The sequence below is a fragment of the Natator depressus genome, chromosome 5 (assembly GCF_965152275.1).
Source record: "Natator depressus isolate rNatDep1 chromosome 5, rNatDep2.hap1, whole genome shotgun sequence".
Lineage (NCBI taxonomy): Eukaryota > Metazoa > Chordata > Testudines > Cheloniidae > Natator > Natator depressus.
Genome location: NC_134238.1, coordinates 99,023,077 through 99,047,088, shown reverse-complemented (window position 1 = coordinate 99,047,088; position 24,012 = coordinate 99,023,077). Strand labels below are relative to the sequence as shown.

General features: G+C 43.1%; 1 protein-coding gene across 1 annotated transcript in view; it reads right to left on the bottom strand.

Annotated features, from left to right (window-relative positions):
• Window positions 1-470: 470 nt before the first annotated feature.
• The window catches only part of DMRT1 (doublesex and mab-3 related transcription factor 1), an 85,331-nt gene continuing 61,789 nt past the window's right edge, over window positions 471-24,012 (bottom strand). Inside the window, exon 5 of the mRNA XM_074953294.1 lies at window positions 471-1,293. Coding sequence (XP_074809395.1) covers window positions 1,139-1,293 — 155 coding nt within the window. The 3' untranslated portion in view covers window positions 471-1,138. The remainder of the gene's footprint in view (window positions 1,294-24,012) is intronic.

Here is a 24,012-nt window from a genome sequence, read left to right as displayed (position 1 = left end):
TTGATTACAACAGATGGGGGTGAAATCAAATAGATGTTTTCAAAGCACAGAGCGAAGAAAATACAAGTAATTTCTTTTTTTCTGTTTAATACTGCTCACCAAATATACACACAAGAAAATTCAGTCATCAATAACATTTTTATTTTCAGGTACAGCTGCAACTACAGAGAACAATGAATTTTTCTAGACTAGTTTCATTTCAGGTTGGCTTCTGTAACACAAGGGGAGTACGCCATAAGCAATTTTAAACAAAATAATAAAACAAATCCATAGTAACTTTTAAAAAGACATTTACTTGCAATTTAGATTGCAATCTAATGCAATATGCTCAACTGTAATATGCAAAATGTTAATTTTACACCATTAATAGGTGTATAGTCAAAGTAGCATTATCCTATAAAGAACCTTCAAGAATGCTTCATAAAGATTATTTTTTAAAATACGATTTATCAGTCATCCTCTCTTGCTACTTGTAAAAACAAACAAACAAACCAACCAGAAAAAGTGGTAGTTCTCTTAAGAAACCGACAATCACTTCTCTTTAGGATTCTTTATTTTGAATCGGTTCTGGAATTGACAGTCCATGAAGGCAAACAGTGGTTTTTTTCAGGGGGAAGAGGGGTGCTACAAAGTAAAGTTACAAAATATTTTGTATCTTAGCAAATTAATTTCTACCAAAAAAGAGAGAGCTGTGTCTATTCATCTGGCTTTCAGTCACTGGTTAGGGATTTAGCTGACCTGTTTTACATTATAGCATTCTTGTGTATGCAAACTGGAACCAAAACCCACAAGGGTTCTAACATTTCATCTTAACTTTGATTATATTTTATTCATGCCACAATCCAGGACTTTAGTAAAGAATAGTTTACTGAGTGTGTACATTTAATAAAGAGAATTACTGCATTAACACAGAGTGCAGAATACCTAACCTGCACTGCAGTCTGTGAAGCTATAGTCCCTAAATTGTTATAGGAATGTAAGTCTTTGGTCATTATAATACGAGTCTGAAAAGAATAAACCAAACTTTTTTTCAATGGTTACTTCAGCATCAGTCAATGCAAAACAGACAAACAAACAACATTATAACAGAATGCACTTGCTCTCCTGAATAAAGCAGAGATGTGGGGCTGAATTTTGCTTATTCGCCATCTTCTATGACAGAATTAACAGCGAAGGTGCCAGACTCAGAGGCAGACTCACACTCCAGTACTCCTTTGGTGCTTTCAGTGCTGATAGGAGAGCTGCTGGAAAGGGAAATTAAGCCAGAATCTTGACTGCTGGGTGGTGAAAATACTGGAGAGGAAATAGAAGAGTGGGATATTAACAGATTAATTGGAACACCTGAGAGGAATGGGCCCTAGGGAGGCACCCCTCCTTGCACACAACTACAGGCCCAACAAACAGCATTAATAGTAATTTAGACACAATGGTAGATTTGGTTTCAGTAAGCAAAGCTTTGGGGTCCTGTGTACTCCCCCTGCTGTGCTGGATAGGCCCAAATAACTCTTAGCCCAGGACAGAGGGTGGGGGAAAACAAATATATTTGGCAAACAGCCAAATGAGCACCTCTGCAACCTTTCCTTACAGCTTTCTGCAGTATTGACATCTGTTGGGGATGCCAGTGTATTGGGACACAGTCATCCCTCTACAACACTGAGCCAAGAGAGAACCTACTGCTAGAGAATGGGAAAGGAGATAAGGAACAAGGGTCTTGGGACATCTGCTGGTTTATGGCACTGTACCGCCTCTTCCTACTCCACCAGGGAGAAGACCCTGCCCTCCAATGGAAAGATGAGGTCCAGAGATAAGGGCTGGAGACTCCAAGAAGTCTACTTGGGATGCTGCCATGCTAATTTAGTTAGCAAGGGAGGCCCTCAGACACAACTGTATGGTGAGGGGTTCCACTAGAAACTCCTGAGCTGGAAGGAAATTTACATTTCCCAGGCTCCTATCTTGGATTTTCCTGCATGGCGAGAACACAACCTATTGTATAGCTATGGAAGTCAAGGAGTGTGAACAGAGTCACATCTAAAACCAAGGGGCATGAGGGAAAAATAATGAGAGGGATTAATATAGTATTAAGCAATAAAATAAGAATTTAAGGAGCATGGGAATTAAAGCTGTGACTAAAACAGACATCCAGTCTCAAGAGCTAAGACTGCAACACACTTGAATTAAATACTAAGAATTTCAGACTATAGGGCTGGATTGGAAATATTTGCAACATTACAATTCACAGTAGATACAAAAAGCAAGTAAAAGGGTCTCTGACCTTCTTAACCTTAGATGAGTTGAGATCCACCCACAGCACTCCCTTCCTGCCTAGCGAGAAGGTAATTAAGGGGAAGCTGCAGTGGTAATTTCTCTCCTCATTAACTTCCTGATTGGTTTCAAGCTCAGAATTCCATCGGGCTGCAGTTTGTCACCAATTCCAAATAGCCAATCGTTAATACTAATGTTTGTGTAACTAACTGCCAGCATCTGCCACGGCTTCTTGTACAACAATAATGGTGAAAGGGTAACATTAGTGCTCCTGTGTTAATTCAGATTCTGTTAATCAATAGGGAAATCTATGATGTAATTAGCAAAATGCATTGGTAGTTGAGTGTTAAGAGTCATTTTTAGAAAACTAAAACACAGCAGAAGCTGAATGGCCCCCTGACATGTTAACCATCAATACTTATTATGTTCTGAGTTTTTAGGATTTAGTGGAGAATGTTCCCAGGCTGAGCTCTTTTTAAAAGGGAATACAGTTTACAATCATTGTTTTTTAGAAGCTATGATTAATCTAGAACAACCACACAAGAACAAGGAATGCAGTGTTAAAGTTTAAACTCCATCCTTAAACCACCCTGCTATGCCTAGGTAAGCAGTACCTACCGGGTCACTGAATGTTTGCAGACTTCTGAAATGTCTAGTAACTATGGAAGCTGAATTAAAGAGAATGGGCTGGATTTTGCCATCACGTACAGGAATGAAAATCCAGAGAAACTCCAATGAGTTTAATGAAGGTAATCTGAAATACACTAGTGTGACTGGGGGCAGAATGTGGTCCCCTGTCTTTAGATACCTCTGAATTTTCCAGCTTCTGTGGGTTAACAGATATCTGATCACAGGGTTTCTTTTGCAGTTCAATTTCTTGTGTTTTGTTTTTATAGGATCATAATCATTAGAGAAGAAAAATATGCTATGGGCTTGGTCCTCTTTTCCTTTACACTTGTTATACAGCAGTGTTAACGCCATTAAGCCAAACCCTATGACAGTGTAAAACTGCCACCTCCGTTGACTTCTGCCCATTTATGCCATTAGAGAATTTGACACACTGAGTTACTCCCAATTTACTCTGGTGAACGTAAGAGGCAAATTAGACTTTAGTTCTTTTGAGTTCATTATCCTGCAAGGACAGGATATAGAATCAGATTTTCTTCACGTTTGTCTTGTCCCATTACTCAGGGTCAGCAGTTCTTATTCCAAGTGTTCCTGCCAAGTAGTCCTTTCACATTCTCTTTCAGGATCTTGAACAACTTTCTTCTGGGTCCTCCTTGTGGTCTTTGTCCTGTTACTGCTAGATCTTGTACTCTCCGGCCAACATATACCACATCTCAATGTGACCCAACCATCTCAGTCAATATTCTCTGAACAATTCCATGATGGGGTTTACCTGCATCATGATTCGTACTGACTTTAATTGCATAGACTATTTGTCTCGTCCTACCCAGCATCCACCTGAGCATTCTCATTTCAGCAGGATGATATAATTGTTTGTCTTCTTCCTCATTACCCAGCGTTCTGACCTGTATGCCATAGCTGGCCTAATCATGGTCTTATACACTTTGCTCTTTGGTTTACTTAGCATAGTTTTATTAGAGAATTCACATCAATTTTCCCCAGCCATTCTTCATTCAATTCCTAACCTCCACAGTACCATCACAGCTGAATCTAGTTTTCTGAATTATTGCACAGATTTTAACTCTATACCATCCAGTTTTACTGGCTTCTCCTTATTCCTTTCAACAAAGTATCACATGTATTCTGTCTTTTGTCGGACATTTATGATGCAGGATATAGAACCTGATATTACACTGATCTAGTGTACAGAATAGTATGTATTATCACAGAATGAACCACATGTTAAATTAATCCTATATGTGATTAATTAGATTTTAAACTGAGACTACATTCTTTTCTTCACCTTTTGGCTAAGATCAAGCGTATTTAATATTAGTGGGAATACTAAAATAGGCAAAGGATGGCGTTGGAGGCATTTAGGCATCCTATGAATGCATATTAAAATTAGCATAGTGACATACAGATAAAAAGAATGTCTAACACTAGATCTGGTGCTGGTGACTGGTGCATCCTGATTCACAAAAATGCACTCCCCTCCTTGCTGGCCAACCTTTCACTTAGTCTGGTGCACAGATTTTCACAGTTCAGCTTTGTTTATCTGAAATGTTTTGAAGTGGGGTGTTTTTGTCACTTGGCTCGTGCCTAATACCAATTGGAGTTTGAATGAAATGAATCTTACAGTACAAAATTATTTCGAAATTATTCTATTCGAATTTTTGGAAGCTATTTTATACATTCGGTCTTCTGTGTCCCCATTAAAGCGGGTGAATTCGGCAGATTGCGTTCACAGTACCAAGGCTAGCATCGAATGTTGGAGCGGTGCACTGTGGGTAGCTATCCCACAGTTCCCGCAGTCCCTGCCGCCCATTGGAATCTGGGTTAAGCTCCCAGTGCATGATGGGGCTAAAACATTCTTGCAGGTGTTTCTGGGTGTGTGTCATCAGAAAGCTATGGCAGACAATCGTTTCGAGCCTTTTTGGTGTGCAAATGCCATACTGCTTTCAGCAGACAGTGCACCGCTGCTCTCCTGCTACTATGAACCCACCTCTCCAACTCAACTCTGCTCGGCCATCGTGAACCAAACAGCACAGCTTCCGCCGCCAACTCTGCTCTCCTGCCATTGCCACGCTTCCGAGCTTCTCCATGTTGTCTGTCCTGGGCTCCCACCTCCGTGAAAGCCACAGAAGACAACCATTTTCAGCCATTGTTCGGCTACCGTGAACCAAACAGCACAGCTTCCGCTGCCACTCTGCTCTCCTAGTTTCGTGCCCTTTTTCCAGGATTACCCGTGCAGGCGCCATAGCCATGGAGCCCGATCAGCTCTCCGCTGCACTTTTGACCATTGTAAATACCTCGCGCATTACCCAGCAGTATGTGCAGTACCTGCAAAACCAGGCGAAGAAGCGACGACAGCGCGATTACTATAGTGATGAGAACATGGACACAGACAGCATGTGGCGATTGGGAGATCATGGTGCTGCCGGGCCAGGTTCATACTGTGGAACGCCAATTCTGGGCCCAGGAAACAAGCACAGACTGGTGGGACCGCATAGTGTTGCAGGTATGGGATGATTCCCAGTGGCTGAGAAACTTTCGTATGTGTAGGGCCACTTCGTGGAACTTTGTGACTTGCTGTCCCCTGCCCTGAAGCGCAAAGACACCAAAATGAGAGCAGCCCTCACAGTTGAGAAGCGAGTGGCCATAGCCCAGTGGAAGCTTGCAAGGCCCGACAGCTACCAGTCAGTCGGGAATCAGTTTGGAATGGGGAAATCTACTGTGGGGGCTGCTGTGCTGCAAGTAGCCAATGCAATCATTGACCAGCTGCTATCAAGGGTAGTGACTTTGGGAAATGTGCAGACCATTGTGGATGGCTTTAATTCGCTGGGGTTCCCTAACTGCAGCGGGGCGATAGACGGAACACATATCCCAACTTGGCCCCGGAACACCGGGGTGGCCAGTACATAAACCGCAAGGGGTACTTTTCCATGGTGCTGCAAGCACTGGTGGATCACAAGGGCCGTTTCACCGACATCAACGTGGGATGGCCGGGAAAGGTGCATGACGCTCACATCTTCAGGAACTCTGGTCTGTCTGAACAGCTGCAGGAAGGAACTTACTTCCCAGACCAGAAAATTACTGTTGGGGATGTTGAAATGCCTACAATTATTCTCGGGGACCAAGAACCCCCCTTAATGCCAGGGCTCATGAAGCCGTACACAGGCACCCTGGACGGTAATAAAGAGCAGTTCAACTATAGGCTGAGCAAGTGCAGAATGGTGGTAGAATGTGCGTTTGCATGTTTGAAAGCACGCTGGCGCAGTTTACTGACTCGGTTAGACCTCAGCAAAACCAATATTCCAATTGTAATTGCTGCTTGTTGTGTGCTCCACAATATCTGTCAGAGTAAGGGGGAGATGTTTATGGTGGGGTGGGAGGTTGAGGCAACTCACCTGGCAGCCAGTTTCACACAGCCAGACAACAGGGTGATTAGAAGAGTGCAGCAGGGCGTGCTGCACATCAGAGAAGCTTTGAAAGCCAGTTTCATGACTGGCCAGGGTACGGTGTGAGAGTTGTGTTTGTTTCTCTTAAAGTTACCTGCCCCCTATATATATATGAAAGGACATAAAGTCACAATTGTTTAAAAACCATTCTTTATTATTTGTTGCACAAAACATTGAGAGAAATCAGAAGTTAGATGGGGGAGGGGAAGTATTGTGTTAGGGAGGTGGCGGAGGAGGGAAGGACAAGTCCAGAAACCAAATCAAAATTTAGGATATGCCAGCTTTCTGCTGCTTGTGCAATCCTCTAGGGTTGACTGTGTGGGTCCCCGTAGCCTTTCCCCCCCCTCCCGTTCTTGGGCATCTGGGTGAGGAGGCCATGGAACTTGGGGAGGAGGGAGGGCGGTTATTCAGGGGCTGCAGCGGCAGTCTGTGGTCTTGCTGCCTTTCCCGCATTAGATCCACCAAACAGCGGAGCATGTCAGTTTGCTCCCCCCATGAGCTTGACCATAGCATCCTGCCTGCTCTCATCGCATGCCTCCCTCCTCTCTTCGTATTCATGTAATGCTCTATGCGACTCCGCAAATGTTTGCCTCCTCGCATTCAACTGGGCCCTATCAGTGCGGGAGGACTGCATGAGCTCGGCAAACATGTCGTCCCGAGTTCGTTTTTTCCGCCTTCTAATCTGGACCAGCCTCTGGGACGGAGTAGATAGGGGCCGCGTTGAAACATTTGCACCTGCTGCAGGAGGAGAAAAAGGGAGGGTAGTATTTTAAAAGATACATTTTAGAGAACAAAGGGGACACTGTTTCTCAGTGAAACAGGCAATTCATAGTACACAGCACATGTTCTTTCTGTACAAGGTCGCATTTTGTCTCTTATACTGAAGTGCCTGCCACTTTGGTGTGAGTAAGCCATCACATGCGGCCAGGCAACAGAATTCAGCTTGCAGGCAGCCTGCGGGCTCTCTGGGATGATCGCTTCACACAACACCCCCCCACACACACACACTCACCCACTGCAGGGCTCCGATGAGGCTCTGAGCAGGGATGAGCCCTTTAAACTAAAGGCAAACAGCCCAGCGTGGCTCCGATGAGGCTCTGAGAAGGGATGAGCTCTTTACACTAAATGCAAACAGCCCAGCGTGGCTGGGTTTCCCCCCACCCCTCACCGCGTGGCTCTGATCAAGGTCTCACTCACCAGAAGTGCCTTCTCCAGGGTCATGGTCCGGGAGCATGCTTTGGAAGTAGGGGGACGCTATTGGCTCCAGCTTTAAGAATAGTTCGTGGCTGGGGGGGAAAACAGATTCCCCACTTGCCGCCTGTGCACTGTCCTCCTCGTCCTCCTCTTCGTCCTCGAAAAACTCATCCTCCTTGCTCTGTGCTACTCCCCCCTTGCAGGTGTCCACAGACAGTGGTGGGGTAGTGGTGTTGTCACCCCCCATAATTGCATGCAGCTCACAGTAGAAGCGGCATGTATGGGGCTGTGACCCAGAGCGCCCATTCGCCTCCCTGGCTTTTTAGTACGCTTGCCTGAGCTCCTTGATTTTTGTACGACACTGCTCTGTGTCCCTGGAGTAGCCTCTTTCCGTCATGGCCCTGGAGACTTTAGCATACGTATTTGCGTTCCTTTTTTTGGAACGTAGTTCTGCCATAACAGATTCATCTCCCCAACATGCAATGAGATCCAGTACCTCCCGTTCGGACCATGCTGGCGCTTGGCTGCGAATCCGGGATTGCGTGGTCTCTTGAGATGGTGGACTATGCATGGTTGCCTGTGATGGTGGACTGTGCTGATGGTCACCTGTGCTGATGGTGACCAAACAGGAAATTCAAAAGTGCCTGAGGATTTTACTGCCTACCTGGCTAGTGCATCAGAGTTCAGAGTGTTGTCCAGAGCAGTCACAAGGGAGCATTCTGGGATAGCTCCCGGAGGCCAATATCGTCAAGTTGCATCCACAATACCTGTAACCCGGAACTGCGATCTCGATTTTAGTGCTACTCCACTTGCTGAGGTGGAGTACAGCAATCGTAGTAAAGAGCCCTTTAAATTGAAAAAAACTGGTTTGGTCATGTGGACGGAACCAGTTTTATTTCGAGGTAACTCAGCTAATTCAGAAATAACCGCGTACTCTAGACCAGGCCTTAGCCAGCTAGCCTTCAAACATGTAGGCTAGAGGAAGCAATTGGAGGAACTGGCAGAGGTTATTTCAGCTCCCTTGTTGGAGAGATTTCAGAGTAACAGCCGTGTTAGTCTGTATTCGCAAAAAGAAAAGGAGTACTTGTGGCACCTTAGAGACTAACCAATTTATTTGTGCATAAGCTTTCATGAGCTACAGCTCACTTCGTCGGATGCATACTGTGGAAAATACAGAAGATGTTTTTATACACACAGACCATGAAAAAATGGGTGTTTATCACTACAAAAGGTTTTCTCTCCCCCCACCCCACTCTCCTGCTGGTAATAGCTTATCTAAAGTGATCACTCTCCTTACAATGTGTATGATAATCAAGGTGGGCCATTTCCAGCACATATCCAGGGTTTAACAAGAACGTCTGAGGAACAGTGAGGGGGGGGAAGGAATAAACAAGGGGAAATAGGTTACTTTTTATAATGAATCAACCATTCCCAGTCTCTATTCAAGCCTAAGTTAATTGTATCCAATTTGCAAATTAATTCCAATTCAGCAATCTCTCTTTGGAGTCTGTTTCCGAAGTTTTTCTGTTGTAATATCGCAACTTTCATGTCTGTAATCGCGTGACCAGGGAGATTGAAGTGTTCTCCGACTGGTTTATGAATGTTATAATTCTTGACATCTGATTTGTGTCCAATCTCCCTGGTCACGCAATTACAGCCATGAAAGTTGCGATATTACAACAGAAAAACTTCGGAAACAGACTCCAAAGAGAGATTGCTGAATTGGAATTAATTTGCAAATTGGATACAATTAACTTAGGCTTGAATAGAGACTGGGAATGGTTGATTCATTATAAAAAGTAACCTATTTCCCCTTGTTTATTCCTTCCCCCCCCTCACTGTTCCTCAGACGTTCTTGTTAAACCCTGGATATGTGCTGGAAATGGCCCACCTTGATTATCATACACATTGTAAGGAGAGTGATCACTTTAGATAAGCTATTACCAGCAGGAGAGTGGGGTGGGGGGAGAGAAAACCTTTTGTCATGATAAACACCCATTTTTTCATGGTCTGTGTGTATAAAAACATCTTCTGTATTTTCCACAGTATGCATCCGATGAAGTGAGCTGTAGCTCACAAAAGCTTATGCTCAAATAAATTGGTTAGTCTCTAAGGTGCCACAAGTACTCCTTTTCTTCTTGTTGGAGAGAGTAAGCTTACTTTTAGTGACACAGGTTCACAACCTGGTTATTCTGTTGGATGCTCAGCTAGTTCTGGATGACCAGGTCCTAACAGCCAGGACTGCTTTCTATCGTTTATACTCATCCAGAAAGCTGAACCCTTTTCTTTAGGATGAAAAACTTGTTACAAATGATCCTTGCCTTTGTTACCTTGAAATGGTATTACTGCAATGCCCACTAGATGGATCTACACCTGAAAACCAATGGCAACTTCAACTGGTGTGGAATGTAGTGGCTTGCTCATTTAGAGATGCTTTTTGCAAGGAGCACAACATATAATCATAGAATATTAGGGTTGGAAGAGACCTCAGGAGGTCATCTAGTCCAAGCCCCTGCTCAAAGCAGGACCAACACCAACTAAATCATCCCAGCCATGGCTTTGTCAAGCTGGGCCTTAAAAACCTCTAAGGTTTTTTTGCACCTGTGCTCCAGGAACTACACTAGCTTCCAATTTGTAGTTGAGTGCCATATAAGGTCTTGATTTTGACCCAGGGTTTAGTAAAATCTGACTACTTGTGAAAATGCTTCTCTCCTCACAGGATACCTGGCAGATGATGTAAGTTGAGATGCACCTCCGGTTTAAACAGGGATGATTGGCCAGGGATCAGCCCTTGATTTTAAAACTTGGTTGCCTCCCTCCTTGTTCCAGAAGAGCCCAGGACATGTTGTAAGGAACATCTATTTTCCCAGACTCTGGAGAAGCACATGAGTTATGAAGGGAGTAACTAAGTTAAGGGTGATACATTTTTGTTTATTCCTGAATAGCTGAATGGGTGAGACGTTTATTTGATAGGATTTGTAAATAGTTTTAGTGGTCATGTGCCCAGAATGATGGAGAGGCCCCACTTTTAAATACTGAAATCCATAAATTTCAATGACAAACTTTCAGAAAGTTTCCAAAAAAATCTCATCCTATCCCTGTTGTGGTAAATGTTAAAAAAACAGTAGGTATTAAAGCTCTATCTATGTTTTATTGCATATTAACCCATATTTGCAAACACCTGGAATTCTAAAGAAACTGAGACTAAAATTTTTCAGACATGGGTCCCTAAAGCTAGGCATTGAAAACCGTATCTAAACACTACATAGAAGTGGTCTGATTTTGAGTGAGATCAGCGGTGCAAATGCTCAGTACTTTTGGAAATCAGGCTGTTTACGTTGATGCCTAAATGTGGTTTAGGTGTCTAACTTTAGTCATAGAGGTTTGACAGATGTTGGTCTTAGCAGCACATAGTTACTGTCCTTGGCATATGACAAAGCTTCCAGAGGCCCAGTCCTGTATTCCTTTTCTCAGGCAAATGCCCCCTGAAGTCAGTGAAGTCAATGAGATATTTTGCCCAAGCAAGGAGGGCAGGACAAGTGCACTGATGTTAATGGGAAATGCAAACAAGGTCTGTGAGCTGTACACAGCCTTAAGATTAAGAGTCAGCAAAATAGAAACCTACATTTCACTGCTGTTCTATTAAAGATCCAATAGCAGAAATGTCTAAGTCCACCGTGTTCAAAGAAGCAGACCTATGGTGTCTTTCATCAAAGCTTTAATTTTAAGATGTGGCTGATTTCACAATCCTCATACACCTGAGTATTCCTTACTCACGACATGTGAAAGGATTACTTGTGTGACTAAGGGTTGCAGATAGGGCCCTGACTTGTTGGGTTCTTTTAGAGCATTCCTATATCTAATCACCTTTATTCCTAGGAGAGAACCCACATATTTTATACCAGCTAAACATGAGGATTCAGCGAAGACCACATTAAAAAAAAAAAAAAAGGTGTGTGTCGCAGGGGGAACCCAACCTCAAAAACAAAACCTTAGATTTTCTAACACTGTAAAGAGCACTGACTTGACTTGAGTGATCCCCTGGAACTCAATGGACTGGAAAGAATAATACACTTCCACTGATGTGAGAAACCAGAAAAACATTCATGCTTGAAAAGTAAATTTTCCCTGCGTTTACATTTTAAAAACCATTAAACTCTCAATAAGAAGCCATTTTTAAGATTTAAACTTGAGCGACACAAGCCATTTATGAACTCTTTCACCCTCTTGTTCAGGGAGGAGGCAAATCAGCAGACCAGCCTCACTTGCTATCAAGGTGCAAGAGCTTTTTTCACTGTGCAAATAAATGCGCAAGGATCAGCTGCAAGTCTGATGAGCATGGAAGGGGAAGAGCCAGTCTGATGCTGGGTCCCTCTCAGCATCTAGGCACAAACACAGCATGCTTGGGGCTGTCTGAGGGTGCAGGCGTGGAAGCAGACTGCAGTGGCTCTATATTCCGTGTTCTTCTCTGAACCCAGCAGATTCTCTTCTTGTAAATACTATGGAAGTTAATGCTGCTTGAGGAAGCATTAAGTTCCGCTCTGTGAGCCCAACAAGAAGGATCACAAAGTGCAGATATAACCAAGAAACCAATGGCAGTACTGCCACCTAGCCAGCCCCGCTGCCAGTGGTACCATTCCAGCCAGGTACCTCAAGAACTGGGGAGCTGGAGCCAACTTTCTCCAGCTTATTAATGATTATTATTTATTAATTATTTGTATTACCAGAGTCCTAAGAGCCCCAGTCGCGGATCAAGACCGCATTGTGCTAGGCACTGTACAAAGAACAAAAAGGCCTCAAAGAATTTATACTGAACACAATAGACAGATGGGGGAGTACAACATTGGTCAGCATAAGTTGCAGTCTCCGCACACAAGCAGTCTACCCTCTGTCAAGCTTTTTGTAGGCATCAAATCACAGGAGAGTTTTAATGAGGATTCTGAAGGAGGAGAATGTGTTAGTTTTGCAGCTGTTCACAGGGAGCTTCTCCCAAATGTGTGGGGCAGCGGAGGAGAAAGCACAGAGGTGCTTGTTTGAAAATGTAACTAGTGAGCAATCAAGGCTGGCATCGTGGAAAATCAGAGGTGATCATCAACAGTGTGATAGCAAATGAGAAATGGTAGGTAGAGCAGGGATAGGCTGAGAAGGGCCTTGAAAGTGAAGCCAAGCAGCTTATGTTTGATGCAATAGAGAAGGGGGAGCCAGGGGAGGGGTGGCAGGGTCAAAGCAATGGGCTAGGACAATGTTCTTTGCAGCTGTGATGCTGGCAGACCAGGTGCCAGTTCATGCCAAGGCCCCTAGGTCTCACATGATCACTGACAAATACACAGCTGGAACCAGTCCCGCTTGCCTGTGTGCTAGTTTTGTTAAAATAGGTATTAGAATTTCAAGAATGTGGTTAGTATTTAGACTTTGATGCATGCAGCAACTTACAAGTATATCATAATCTCACTTATAACATCTGTATCCCATGTTATAAGGTAAATATTTAAATGTTTCTGCTGTAACTCTAAGTCACTAGACAGGGGAAAGCACTCCCAAGTGTGAAATAATACTAGTCTCCAACAGGTGTTATCTCCTGCCCCACAAAGAAGGCCCAGCAACTCCAGACAAACTGTTGTAGAACATCGGAGGACAAGACACTGTTAATTGCTAACTTCCACACACACCGTCACTCACCCAGCCAGTGAAGAGGAGACATGAAAGTGAATGATCTCCCATCAGCTGAACTGACAGCTCAGAGAATGAGAATGGGACAAAAACCCCTAACAGGAAAAAACCTCTCTCTCTTATGTTGCTTGGACTTTCAAGGGGAAGGTTTTCTAGGCATAAGCAAACGACCCTGTGTTTAGCCTGGGTTAGCCCTAAGGAACATACAGAGCTTGCTTATTATAGACGCTTCTATTACCTTTTGAAACTTAACAGACAGGAACTCATTTGTGTGAGTTATGTTCACCTGATTTAACCTTGTAAATAACTCTCATTTCCTTTTCCTAATTAATAAATCTTTAGATAGTTTATTATAGGATTGGCTACAAGTGTTGTCTTTGGAGTGAGATCTAAGGTGCAACTGACTTGGGGTAAGTGACTGGTCCTTTGGACCTGGAAGTAATTTGAATATTATTGTGATTTTTGGTGTAAGGGATCATCTGTCACAAAGGCAAGCTTACCTGGGTGGCAAGATAGGGGGGCTGTTTATGACTCCATGTTAAGGCTGTTATAGTGCTTGAGGAGTTAACACTTGATAACTGGTTGGGGAAATCTAAGTATAGAACTCACAGCCAATTTAGGGAGTGTGCCCTGCTTCTTCAAAGTCTGCCCTGAGGTTGGTACTCACGCTCCTGAGCAGCTGGAGACAGTCACAGCAGCAGCATCCTGAATGGGTATGAGTGGGGCAAGACTGTACTTGTCAAAGCCAGGTATTGCAGTAATTGAGATGCAAGATGACAGCCTGGCTGAGAGTTTTAGCTCCGTGGATGGATCAGAAAGGCTATACCTTAGAGATTTTACGCAGACTGGACCTGAAAGTCTTAGATGTAGTCCGGATGTGAGGACCTAGAGAGAGGTCCAGGTCAAAGTTGACACCCAGGTTACAGGCTTGAGTGACAGGCAGAATGATGGTGTTGTCAAGAGTGACTGAGAAAGGAGGTAGTGGGGAGGGTTTGACATGGCAGAGGATTTAGAGCTTGTCCACAAAGGGAAAGTTGTTCAGGAAAATTATTCAGAATTAGGTGTGATTTTTGAAGTGGATTAGTTAAACCACATTAAAACCCCATGAGAATGCCCTCATTCGGAATTAAAATGGCCCATTTTAATTCTGAAAAACAATGTCCACATAAGGATTTAATGCAGTTCCACTAATCTGATCCACTTCAAATTCACACCTTCAGTTAATTCTGAATAACTTTCCTGGATATCCCAGTGTAGACAAGCCCTTAGCAATGTTCTAGCCATGTTAAGCTTGAGACGATGGCTAGAGATTCACAAAGATGTCAGAAAGGCAGGCCAAGATTTTAGTTTGAGCGGAAGGAAACAGGTATGAAATAGAGACATAGATCTGTAAGTCATCAGCATAGAAGTGGTAGCTGAAGTTGTGTTTGCGGGTAAGATTACCCAGAGATAAAGTACAGAGAGAGAAGAAGTGGAGCAAGCAAGGACAGAGCCTGTGGAAACAGTACAGGAAGTTGGAGGGCAGATGAGGAAGATCCTCGGAAGGACTGATCAGAGAGACAGGAGGAGAACCAGGAGAGGACAGAGTCATGGAAGCTAAGGGAGGACACGATTTTGTGAGGAGGAGCACGGTTGCCCGTGACAGACCATGGCTGACAGGTCAAGGAGGATGAGAATGGCATACTGGCTCTGAGCTTTAGCTATGAAAAGGTGATTAGAGACTTTGGTGAGTGGTTTCAGTGGAGTGAAAGGGGCGGAAGCTGGATTGGAGTGAGTCTAGGATGGAATTGGAGGAAAGGAAATCCAGATAGCGATTGTACAAGGCACATTCAATGAGTTTACCTGGCTAGGTAAAACACCACAGGTAAAACCTTTAAAAGCATATTAGATGTTTATGGTCAAGCCTAAGGTCCTTGAGGAAACCGAAGGTTGATCACAACCAGCTAACACATTTTAAAAGGTTTTACACTGTGTCTACACTTGGGGTAAGTTTTACCTACCACATTTTCAAACATGAGCTCTTTTGTCATGTAGATAGCACCTCATTTACCCCACCTGTAAAATGAAGGGCTTGCTTGCCTCCTAAGTTAGGGGTAAAGGCCTTGTTCAGTAATAATGGCTGTGAAATGCACAGACTTAATCCCAGTTTGTGGAAGAGCTGAGCGGTATGGTCTCCTCATGGCTCCCAACCCAGCACTCCTTCCCACAGGATCAAAGGAGCAGCTGCTGCTCCTGCAGTATCCTGTCTGGAGGTCAAGCTCTGTAGGGTCAGGACCATGCGTAGTGTTGCAGATGGAAGGACTGTGAGCCTGGGACCATGTTCAGTGCAGATGAAATATACTGAGGGTTGGTTTTTTTTTAGAGGCTTGCTGCTAAAATCGATTGAATATATGCCTATGGTGATTTTCAGAGGCTGCTAACTCAGCCAACTCTTAACTGATTTTTATGGGAAGAGCAAAAGGCATTTTCCCCTGCTGAATTTCTAGTTTCTGCTCCGAACCATGGAAATGCTAGAGATCTTCAGTTTCCACGATATGCTATGCATCCGATGAAGTGAGCTGTAGCTCACGAAAGCTCATGCTCAAATAAACTGGTTAGTCTCTAAGGTGCCACAAGTACTCCTTTTCTTTTTACGAATACAGACTAACACGGCTGTTACTCTGAAACCAGAAAAATGAATGGAATTAAAAAAAAAAAAATTAGCAAAGCTACCTATTTTTCCCAAACTTCTTTCTTAGAGCATGGAACCATTTTTGCTGAAGCTTTCAAAAATACTCATCCTGACACAGACAGGAAGTATGAACATTTTAAGTCCAACTGGCCAATAATACTTACGACTCATTAGTAATAAGTATAAAATGTGTATGCATCTTTAGCACCTACATTTCCATCTGCCTCCTGCTGCAGGAGTGAAGCCCAGTTGCTTGAACTATAAGTAATCTGTGATCTTTAGGGAAAATGTTCATTGGTTACATATTTTCAAGGCTCCCTTTGAAAGGAAAAGAACAGGAAACTTAATTTTTAAAAGAACTGAGGTTCTTCTCCTTTGTATTTCTGGCTCTCCCATATGAGAGGCTCTGAAAGTACATGCTCACTTGTTCACACTATTCCGCACTGCCTTCCCCGAACTAACCCATTAGGCTACTACACCCTCCTCCTTCAAATCTCTGCTGTTAAAGATGGCTCAAGGGGTAGACAGGGTTAGTGGGCACTTATATATATAGACTGTATCCCTACCCTCCCATCCTTCACATCTCACTTGTTGTCACCTTAGACCCTAATCCTGCAATGAGTTCCACACAGCCACATTGTTGCGCCAACAATGCCTCCCTGAACTCAAGAGAGTCCACTTGCAAGGAGCTCATTGCCAGGTCAGGGTCTCAGATTGCACGTTCTCCGGAGGAGTCATTTTGACTTCCTACGTGTTTGTACAACATCTAGCACAGTGGGCCCTGAGCCGAACAGACCACTGGATGTTAATATCCTATAATTATTAAATAAAGACAATAATCCAAAACTCTGATAGGGTCCTGCCACTGGAACACATTAGACGCATTCCAATGTGCCATTCAATCATTACTTACTCTTAAAACTTTTCCTGATCAATCCACTTCAATATCTGTTTTATGTTGACTCAATACTGAAATGTTTAAAGTTAAAATAAAAATGGAGGAAGAAAAGCAAATTGTGACACTTTCCTTTTCATCTATATCTTAATACAACATAATGTAGCGCTAAGGATTTGCACAGATACACATTACCGCTGATGAAAATTTCATAAACAATACCTATGGCTCATCTCCTGTATAATGACAGGCCTCAACATTTGGAAACAAAATCATGTCCAGTGCATGACATGTAACACATATCCACTATTTCACAATAGAATCCTTTTCCGCTATCAAACTCCTGCCTTTCTCACTAACATGTAAAGTAATTAGGATTATTTTAGATGCCCAGTTTGGCAAGCTCATTGTGTACTTTCCAACAGCATTAATTCTTGGCATTCAGAACAAGGGGTAAAAGGTGAAGATATGAATGGATCTTTATTCAACCTGATCTATCATGGATTATCTCATTCTTTTCTAGTTCATGCTTGTACTCTCAGTGAAATGGAAGGCGGGGCTATAACTGCAGAAATCAGAAACCAAGGGAAAGATCTTCACTTGTTAAACTCTCCACATCCCCTGACTTTCAAAGATTATTTTTTAAGGGAATTTAAACAATTAAACAAGGCTCCCCTCCCCCACACTTACAGGTAGGGAAGAGAGAAGAACTTCCAGATTATGCCTTCTTTGCAAATCCCACTCAAAACAAACTCTAGACATCAATTCCCAAGCAGGAATATAGCATCTTTAAGGTGCCAGGTGATTGCTCTGCGTATTGCAGAGATGATTTAAGTGTCACTTTTAAAAACAGTGTTCTACCCTATCTGAAACAGACAAACTAAAATTTGAAGTTTAACCTGTGGCAGCTAAGCCACAGCCCAGTGCTGGGAACAGTGTGGAACTGCCCCATCCCAGTCAAAGCTCCAGGAAGCACAAGAGTGTCCTTGCTCTAAATTATCTAGGGACATAGCAAGGAACATGGGGCTGGATCCTCAGCTGGTATAAACTGGCAAGCCCCACTGAAGTCAACCAATATACACCAACCGAGGATATGACCCGTAGTATGGAAAGTGGATGGCTACTCAGCCTCTTGTATAAAATATTTGCCAGCCTCTGCAATTCTGCAAGGGCCAGATTCTCAGCAGGTATACAATGGCATAGTTCCATTGAAGTCCCCTGATTTATATCAGCTGAAAATCTGGCCGCTAATGCTTTCTGCAAATAGATACACTTTGCAACTGAATTCTCATTTCAGACATGTTCCACCCTTTTTGCAAGTTACAAAGCAAGATTCACTCCAAACTGAAATTTGAACCTTTTGACAGAGTGGGCATTTATCTTCATCATCACCATCCATCAGACTTTGCATTTCCATAACACCTTCCCATCTGATGATCTCCAAGCAGAGACAATTCAGTGTCACAAAACTGCTATGAGCTCGGTTTGGTGTTAGCATGGTTCTCAACTTTACAGAAAGGAAACAAAAGACTCAGAAAAGACTTAAGAGACTCGCTTTAGGTCACACAGAAAGAGTCTGCAGAGATGGAAAGTGAATCCAGGTCTCTTGATTCCCAGGCCTATGCCTCAACCAGTTAGCGTATACACATAGTATATTGAAACTCAGAAAGTCCAGGGCTAACTCCCAATAGGAGTAGTGTCCTGGGTCACTGATTTTCAAAAGATGAGCAGGAAACAGTGCCAGTACCAAAGAATCTGTGCACTGAATCAGTTTTTGGAACGGTTTTCTTATTTTTGGTAACTAAGGGCTACATTTAAGTAAATAAATAAGCCTAAAATATGAGTGTCTGCACACACAGGTCATTTCTTATGCAAAACGTGTAACTATCCAGGGAGCTTTGAGCTCATGGCTAAGTACTGCTGGCTTGCCGGACTAATGTCAAGGTTGAGGCCTCACAGAGTGTTACTCGCGCCGCATCTCTGGAGTGCTGATCTGCTATCAGGCACAAGTTTCTCTGACTGAGGTGCTGGACGGATATCAGGGTTCAGACTTCTCTGATGGCACCAGCTCAGCTGCGTTAGCAAGCTGGTCTGATGGTAAGTCACAGGCCTGTGTCCCAGCCTCTCTGGACGGCTGCGATGATACGTGGGCAGCCATCCAGAGAAGCTACTGGCTCAACACTTCATTTTCAGGGCTTAAATCAAGCTACAAGCTTCTCTGAGAACACTGGCTAGGGGATTCTAGCCTGCTGGGATCAGGGTGACCAGATGCCCAATTTTATAGGGACAGTCCCGATATTTGAGGATTTTTTTATATAGGTGCCTATTACCCCCACACTCTGTCCTGATTTTTCATACTTGCTATCTGGTCACCCTAGCTGGGATGGAATCACAGGACGGACCTTCATGATGTCATTGGCTCAGCAGCTCTAGTCTGGCGGTCTGGGCTGGCAGAGTAAGACTGCTGCACTCTCTGCACAGTCAGTCGGAGACCTGGTGCAGGCAGCATAGGAAACAGAGGGCTCCTTGTCTAAGGAAGCCTTTTCAGGCCCAAAATTTGTAAGAAGAGAGCCAAGGCAACATCCAGGCAGCTGCAGGCTGCCTGTTGGGCTTCTGATCCCCTGTGAGGCAGGAATGAAACTGAGAAACTTGAGCAGGAACGTCCTAGAGGGTGCAGAAATTCTACAACTTGGTTGGCGGTCGATCCTGGCTGTCTGGGCAAGGAGGGAAGAAACCAGGGTGCAGCAGCAGACTCAGTCACAGACTTGTGAATTGATGCTACCCTTTTAAATCTATAAAGCAAAAGTAAAAGAGCTTATTGTATGCAAAGAGTAATCAAACAGCTCGGCTCTTTCATGCTTAACTAAGTAGCTAATTTCAGAAAATACCAGCTCAATGCGAAGTGCCATCTTACACAGCTTAAAGATTTCTGTACATGATTTGCAAGCTTTTGGAAATCAAAAGGATACCTATCAACTAAATAAAATCCCAGATACAATTAAAATGATCTGTTAAGATAGAAACAATAGATTTTTACTTGCAGGAATAGATTTATTCTTTTTTAAATGTTGTTATAATATAGACTTCTATGCTGAGAAGAGACAGACCCAGGACCTGATCCCGCACTACTGCAGGCAAAGGGAGTTTTGTGGGTCTTTGTGTGGTATCACCAATGACTGTGGTCAGAATTTAAAGCTGGGGGAAAAAAAGAATAACCCTGATCAGTTATCAATTAAAACAGGAATGACTTTATAGTTTAAAATCACCAAAGACTCTAAAATGACTTAATATTACTAGAGTACTTCTATACTTTAAATATTAACTTCAATTTGGAAGCAAGTCAAGCAGCTTTGTAGTATAGCAGTTCAGTAAGTATTGATCAAGCTATACAGCAGAAATGGACAGTACATTTTAAAAAGTGTTTTAAAAGGGTAAGAATGTTGCTGTTTATGAGACTCATACCCTCAGATGTTTAGGAATCCCTTCAGTGACATCATTAAAATAAGGACAAAAACTGAACTAAAAAGATCTTTGATTTAGTCAAATAAATAACATGAAGTTTTATCCAGCAATAGTCATATGACAGACCCACTGTGTTATATTTATATTTATTTCTGCTGACACAATCGTAGCATTAGAGAGAGAAATGCTGATGTGCACTGAAGACTTTTTCCACTTAAAGATTAACTGCCAAGCTTTTGCTGAAGACATGCAAAAAACTCTGTTTAAAAGCTCAAATGAGTACAGAATATAGGTGATGCTTCAGGCCCGATTCTGACACCGTTACTCCCATTGAGTGGTATCCTACTACACAAGCAGTCACACCAATTTCAACAGGATTACTCCTGGAATAAAATGTTCCTCAGCCTCCTAAAACACAGGCTTTTGACAGTTTTCCTGGTTCAGACTAAGTCCCATTTTCAAAAGCAACTGAGCGCATGGCTACACTTGCAGATGTAGAGCACTATGAATTAAATCAGCCTTCGCAGAGCACAGTAGGGAAAGCGCTGCAGCGTGTCCACACTGACAGCTACAAGCGCACTGCCGTGGCCACATTTGCAGCACTTGCAGTGGCATTGGGAGCGGTGCATTATGGGCAGCTATCCTAGCATGCAAGTGACTGCAACGTGCTTTTCAAATGGGGTGGGGTGGAGTGTGACAGGGAGCGTGTTGTGTGTATGTGGGTGGAGAGAGAGTGGGTTTTTGGGGGGCTGAGAGCATGTCAGCATGCTGTCCTGTAAGTTCAGACAGCAGCAGACTCTCCTCCCTCTCCCCCGCCTCTCTCTCACACACACACCATTCCACACTAATGGTTGCTTTGTCTCAGAGCAGATAAGCAGCCGGCTGTCAGAAACAGAGCTTTCAAAGGGTGTATCCGCATTCCTACAGTGATTCAAAAACAATGACAAGAGTGGCCACTTGATTTAAGGGGATTAGGGGACGTTTCCAGAGGCTGATCAGAGAGCAGTAATGCAACCCCTCGTCCACACTGGCGCCACGGTGCTCCAGCGGGGGTGCAGCAAACGTTATTCCACTGGCCGAGGTGGAGTACCAGCAGCGCTGTAGCCGCAGAGTCAGAGCGCTCTACGTGCCTTGCCAGCGTGGACGGGTAGTGAGCTAGTGCGCCTGGGGCTCCTTTATTGCACTGTAACTCGCAAGTGTAGCCAAGCCCTGAGATACTCTGTATACTTTGGCACCTAAATCCAACATTTAGATGCCAGTGAGATCCTCCAAATCTCCACTCAGCCGCCACCTATGTTTAGTCACATCTAAGTTGATGCTGGTAGAGTCCTCATGATGCCTTCATTTTTGCAAAACTACTAAAATCCTGATCATGCAAGCTGCTCTGTGGTAGTGATGAGCCAAGCAGTTAGGAGGTAGGAGACCTAGGTTTGAATCCCTGCTCTGCATGCCCCTCTTCCTAGCCCCCCATTTTGTCACGAGAAAGGACTGATCTGTCCTGGATGCCTAATTCCAGGAGAGGGTTCACAGTTGTGAATGCTGAGTGGAGGGAGGCACCTTCATTTGGCCCTGAGAGAGGTGGGTTTTAGACCTGCACCTTTCCTTTGCATTCCTACTGGCTAGGTTAGTTGGCTCCCCAGCTAGCTTGCTGACTTCTGTGAATCCCATTCTTAGGCAGCTAACTTTCTCCTTGCATTATATAGGGAGCCTGCATGCCTAACTCAGGATTCCACTGACAGAAAAGTGCCTAAAAGTTTGGTATTTTAAGCTGAGCACTGTAGTACTTAAGTCCCTTTGTGAATCTAGCCTTTAGGCTCTGACCCTCAAGTATATTTATGAACTCTTTGGATATAACAACACGGCAAACAATTAGGAACCTAAGTCACTTAAGGACCTGACTAGGAATATTAGGGGATCTAAATTTGACTCAAAATTGAACTGTTATTGAAACATGCTTTTATGCAATCAATAGTCAATAGAAATGTTATCACACAAACAAAATCCAGTAAAAACCGTTGTTTTGGGGGGGAAAAAACACCTCTTCCTGCAGTGACTGAAAACAAAACCTCAAAGTACTGAGAAAGAACTTGAAGGGGAAACTGGTTTATAAACTAAAGGGAAAGGGAAATCATTTATTTTTCTCTGTCCAAGATGAGAAGAAGAAAAAGTAAAAAAGCAAAACTAGCGATGAACTGGACTGAAAATATTTTTTCCCTTTTGACAATCTAAGATGTTATTAATGCTATATTCTAGGTAAATATATGTATTTGGCTACAGCATATTGGACCTGCCTCAAGGCAGCATTACACTATAACTCCACTGGCTTCCTAGGTACTCATGATGTTATGCTGGTGTGACAGCCACACCAGACGCCTGGTTTAGCTCAGTGGTTTGAGCATTGGCCTGCTAAACCCAGGGTTGCAAGTTCAATCTTTGAAAGGGCCATTTAGGGGTCTAAGCCAAAAACTGGGGCTTGGTCCTGCTTTGAGCAGGGGGTTGGACTAGATGACCTCCTGAGGTCCCTTCCAAACCTGATATTCTATTATGAAAAATGTTTGGCTTTTAAGGAGAAAATAACTAAGAACTGAAATTAAAAATAAAAACTGGTTTTAAAGCTAACAGTATCCCTTGGAGAGAGACATGAAGTAAATTCAAGGATGTCAATTGTTTTTGTTTTGATTTTTTTTGTGGTAAATCCCAATGTTTATCCAGGTTTTTCCTCTTTTTGACGAGGATTTTCATATGAACCTACATGCCCAATTCCCACAGCACTTTGAAAACAAAACTTCTTTTGTAATAAAAAAACATAACATTGCAAAGAACATTTTGTGATTTATTATTTTTTTGGTTAATGATTTTCCCCCCACAAAACATTCTTATTGGTTTTCAAACAGCCCCAATCTCCATTTATGCTGCGTGCTTTTCGCATGACGCTTCCATATCCAGACACAAAAGGGGAGAACTAGCAACAGAGTAAGAGCCGTCACCCAGATTTTTAACCCCCTTTTCAGTTTGGTATGGAGGTTTTTGAACAATAAACTACAATTGACCTAACAGAGCTATGACGCATACAGTGTCGCTAGATGTCAGGGAGCTGTTAGCATGCACATCTTCACAGTGGTGCCAGGCTACAGGTATGTACACAGAGAGTGATACATACAGAATGCGCAATATGGAGCCACTGCAGCTACGCTATGCAAAGTCTCATTGAAATCAATGGGTATTAGTACACATGCTGTAGCCACTATTTTAACTGAAATAACTGAGCTATGTCAAGTTCTCTCCTTTTAAATGCTCTTGATATTTTAAGTATAAAGGAATGGAAAGACGCACTTTTTGCGGATACAGACTAACACGGCTGCTGCTCTGAAACCAACAATTAGAATGGAATTACACAATTTTAATTAGAACTGAGAATGATGTCACTGTAATACACTGTTATTACGCATATCAAGCATCAATATACTTTTGTCTGATAATCTCATTTACTTGAAGAAAACGAGTGTGCTAAAAGCTAATTGTTCTACAGCATGTAAAATTAGTTATTTGGCTTTATATCAGCCTGCTGAGTTAGTTGTAAAGGTCTGAGGTTTACAATCTTAAAGTGAAAAACTTCATTGTCTAAGTAGTAGTGTGAGCTCTTGGTATGGTAGGCAAACAAAAAATTACTTACAAGCAAAAAGCAGCTTTGACATTTGCATGTCTGATCTACTTCAACAGGTCTAGGGGAAAAGAAATATAATTTATTACAGCCCATTTAGCTCTGCAAC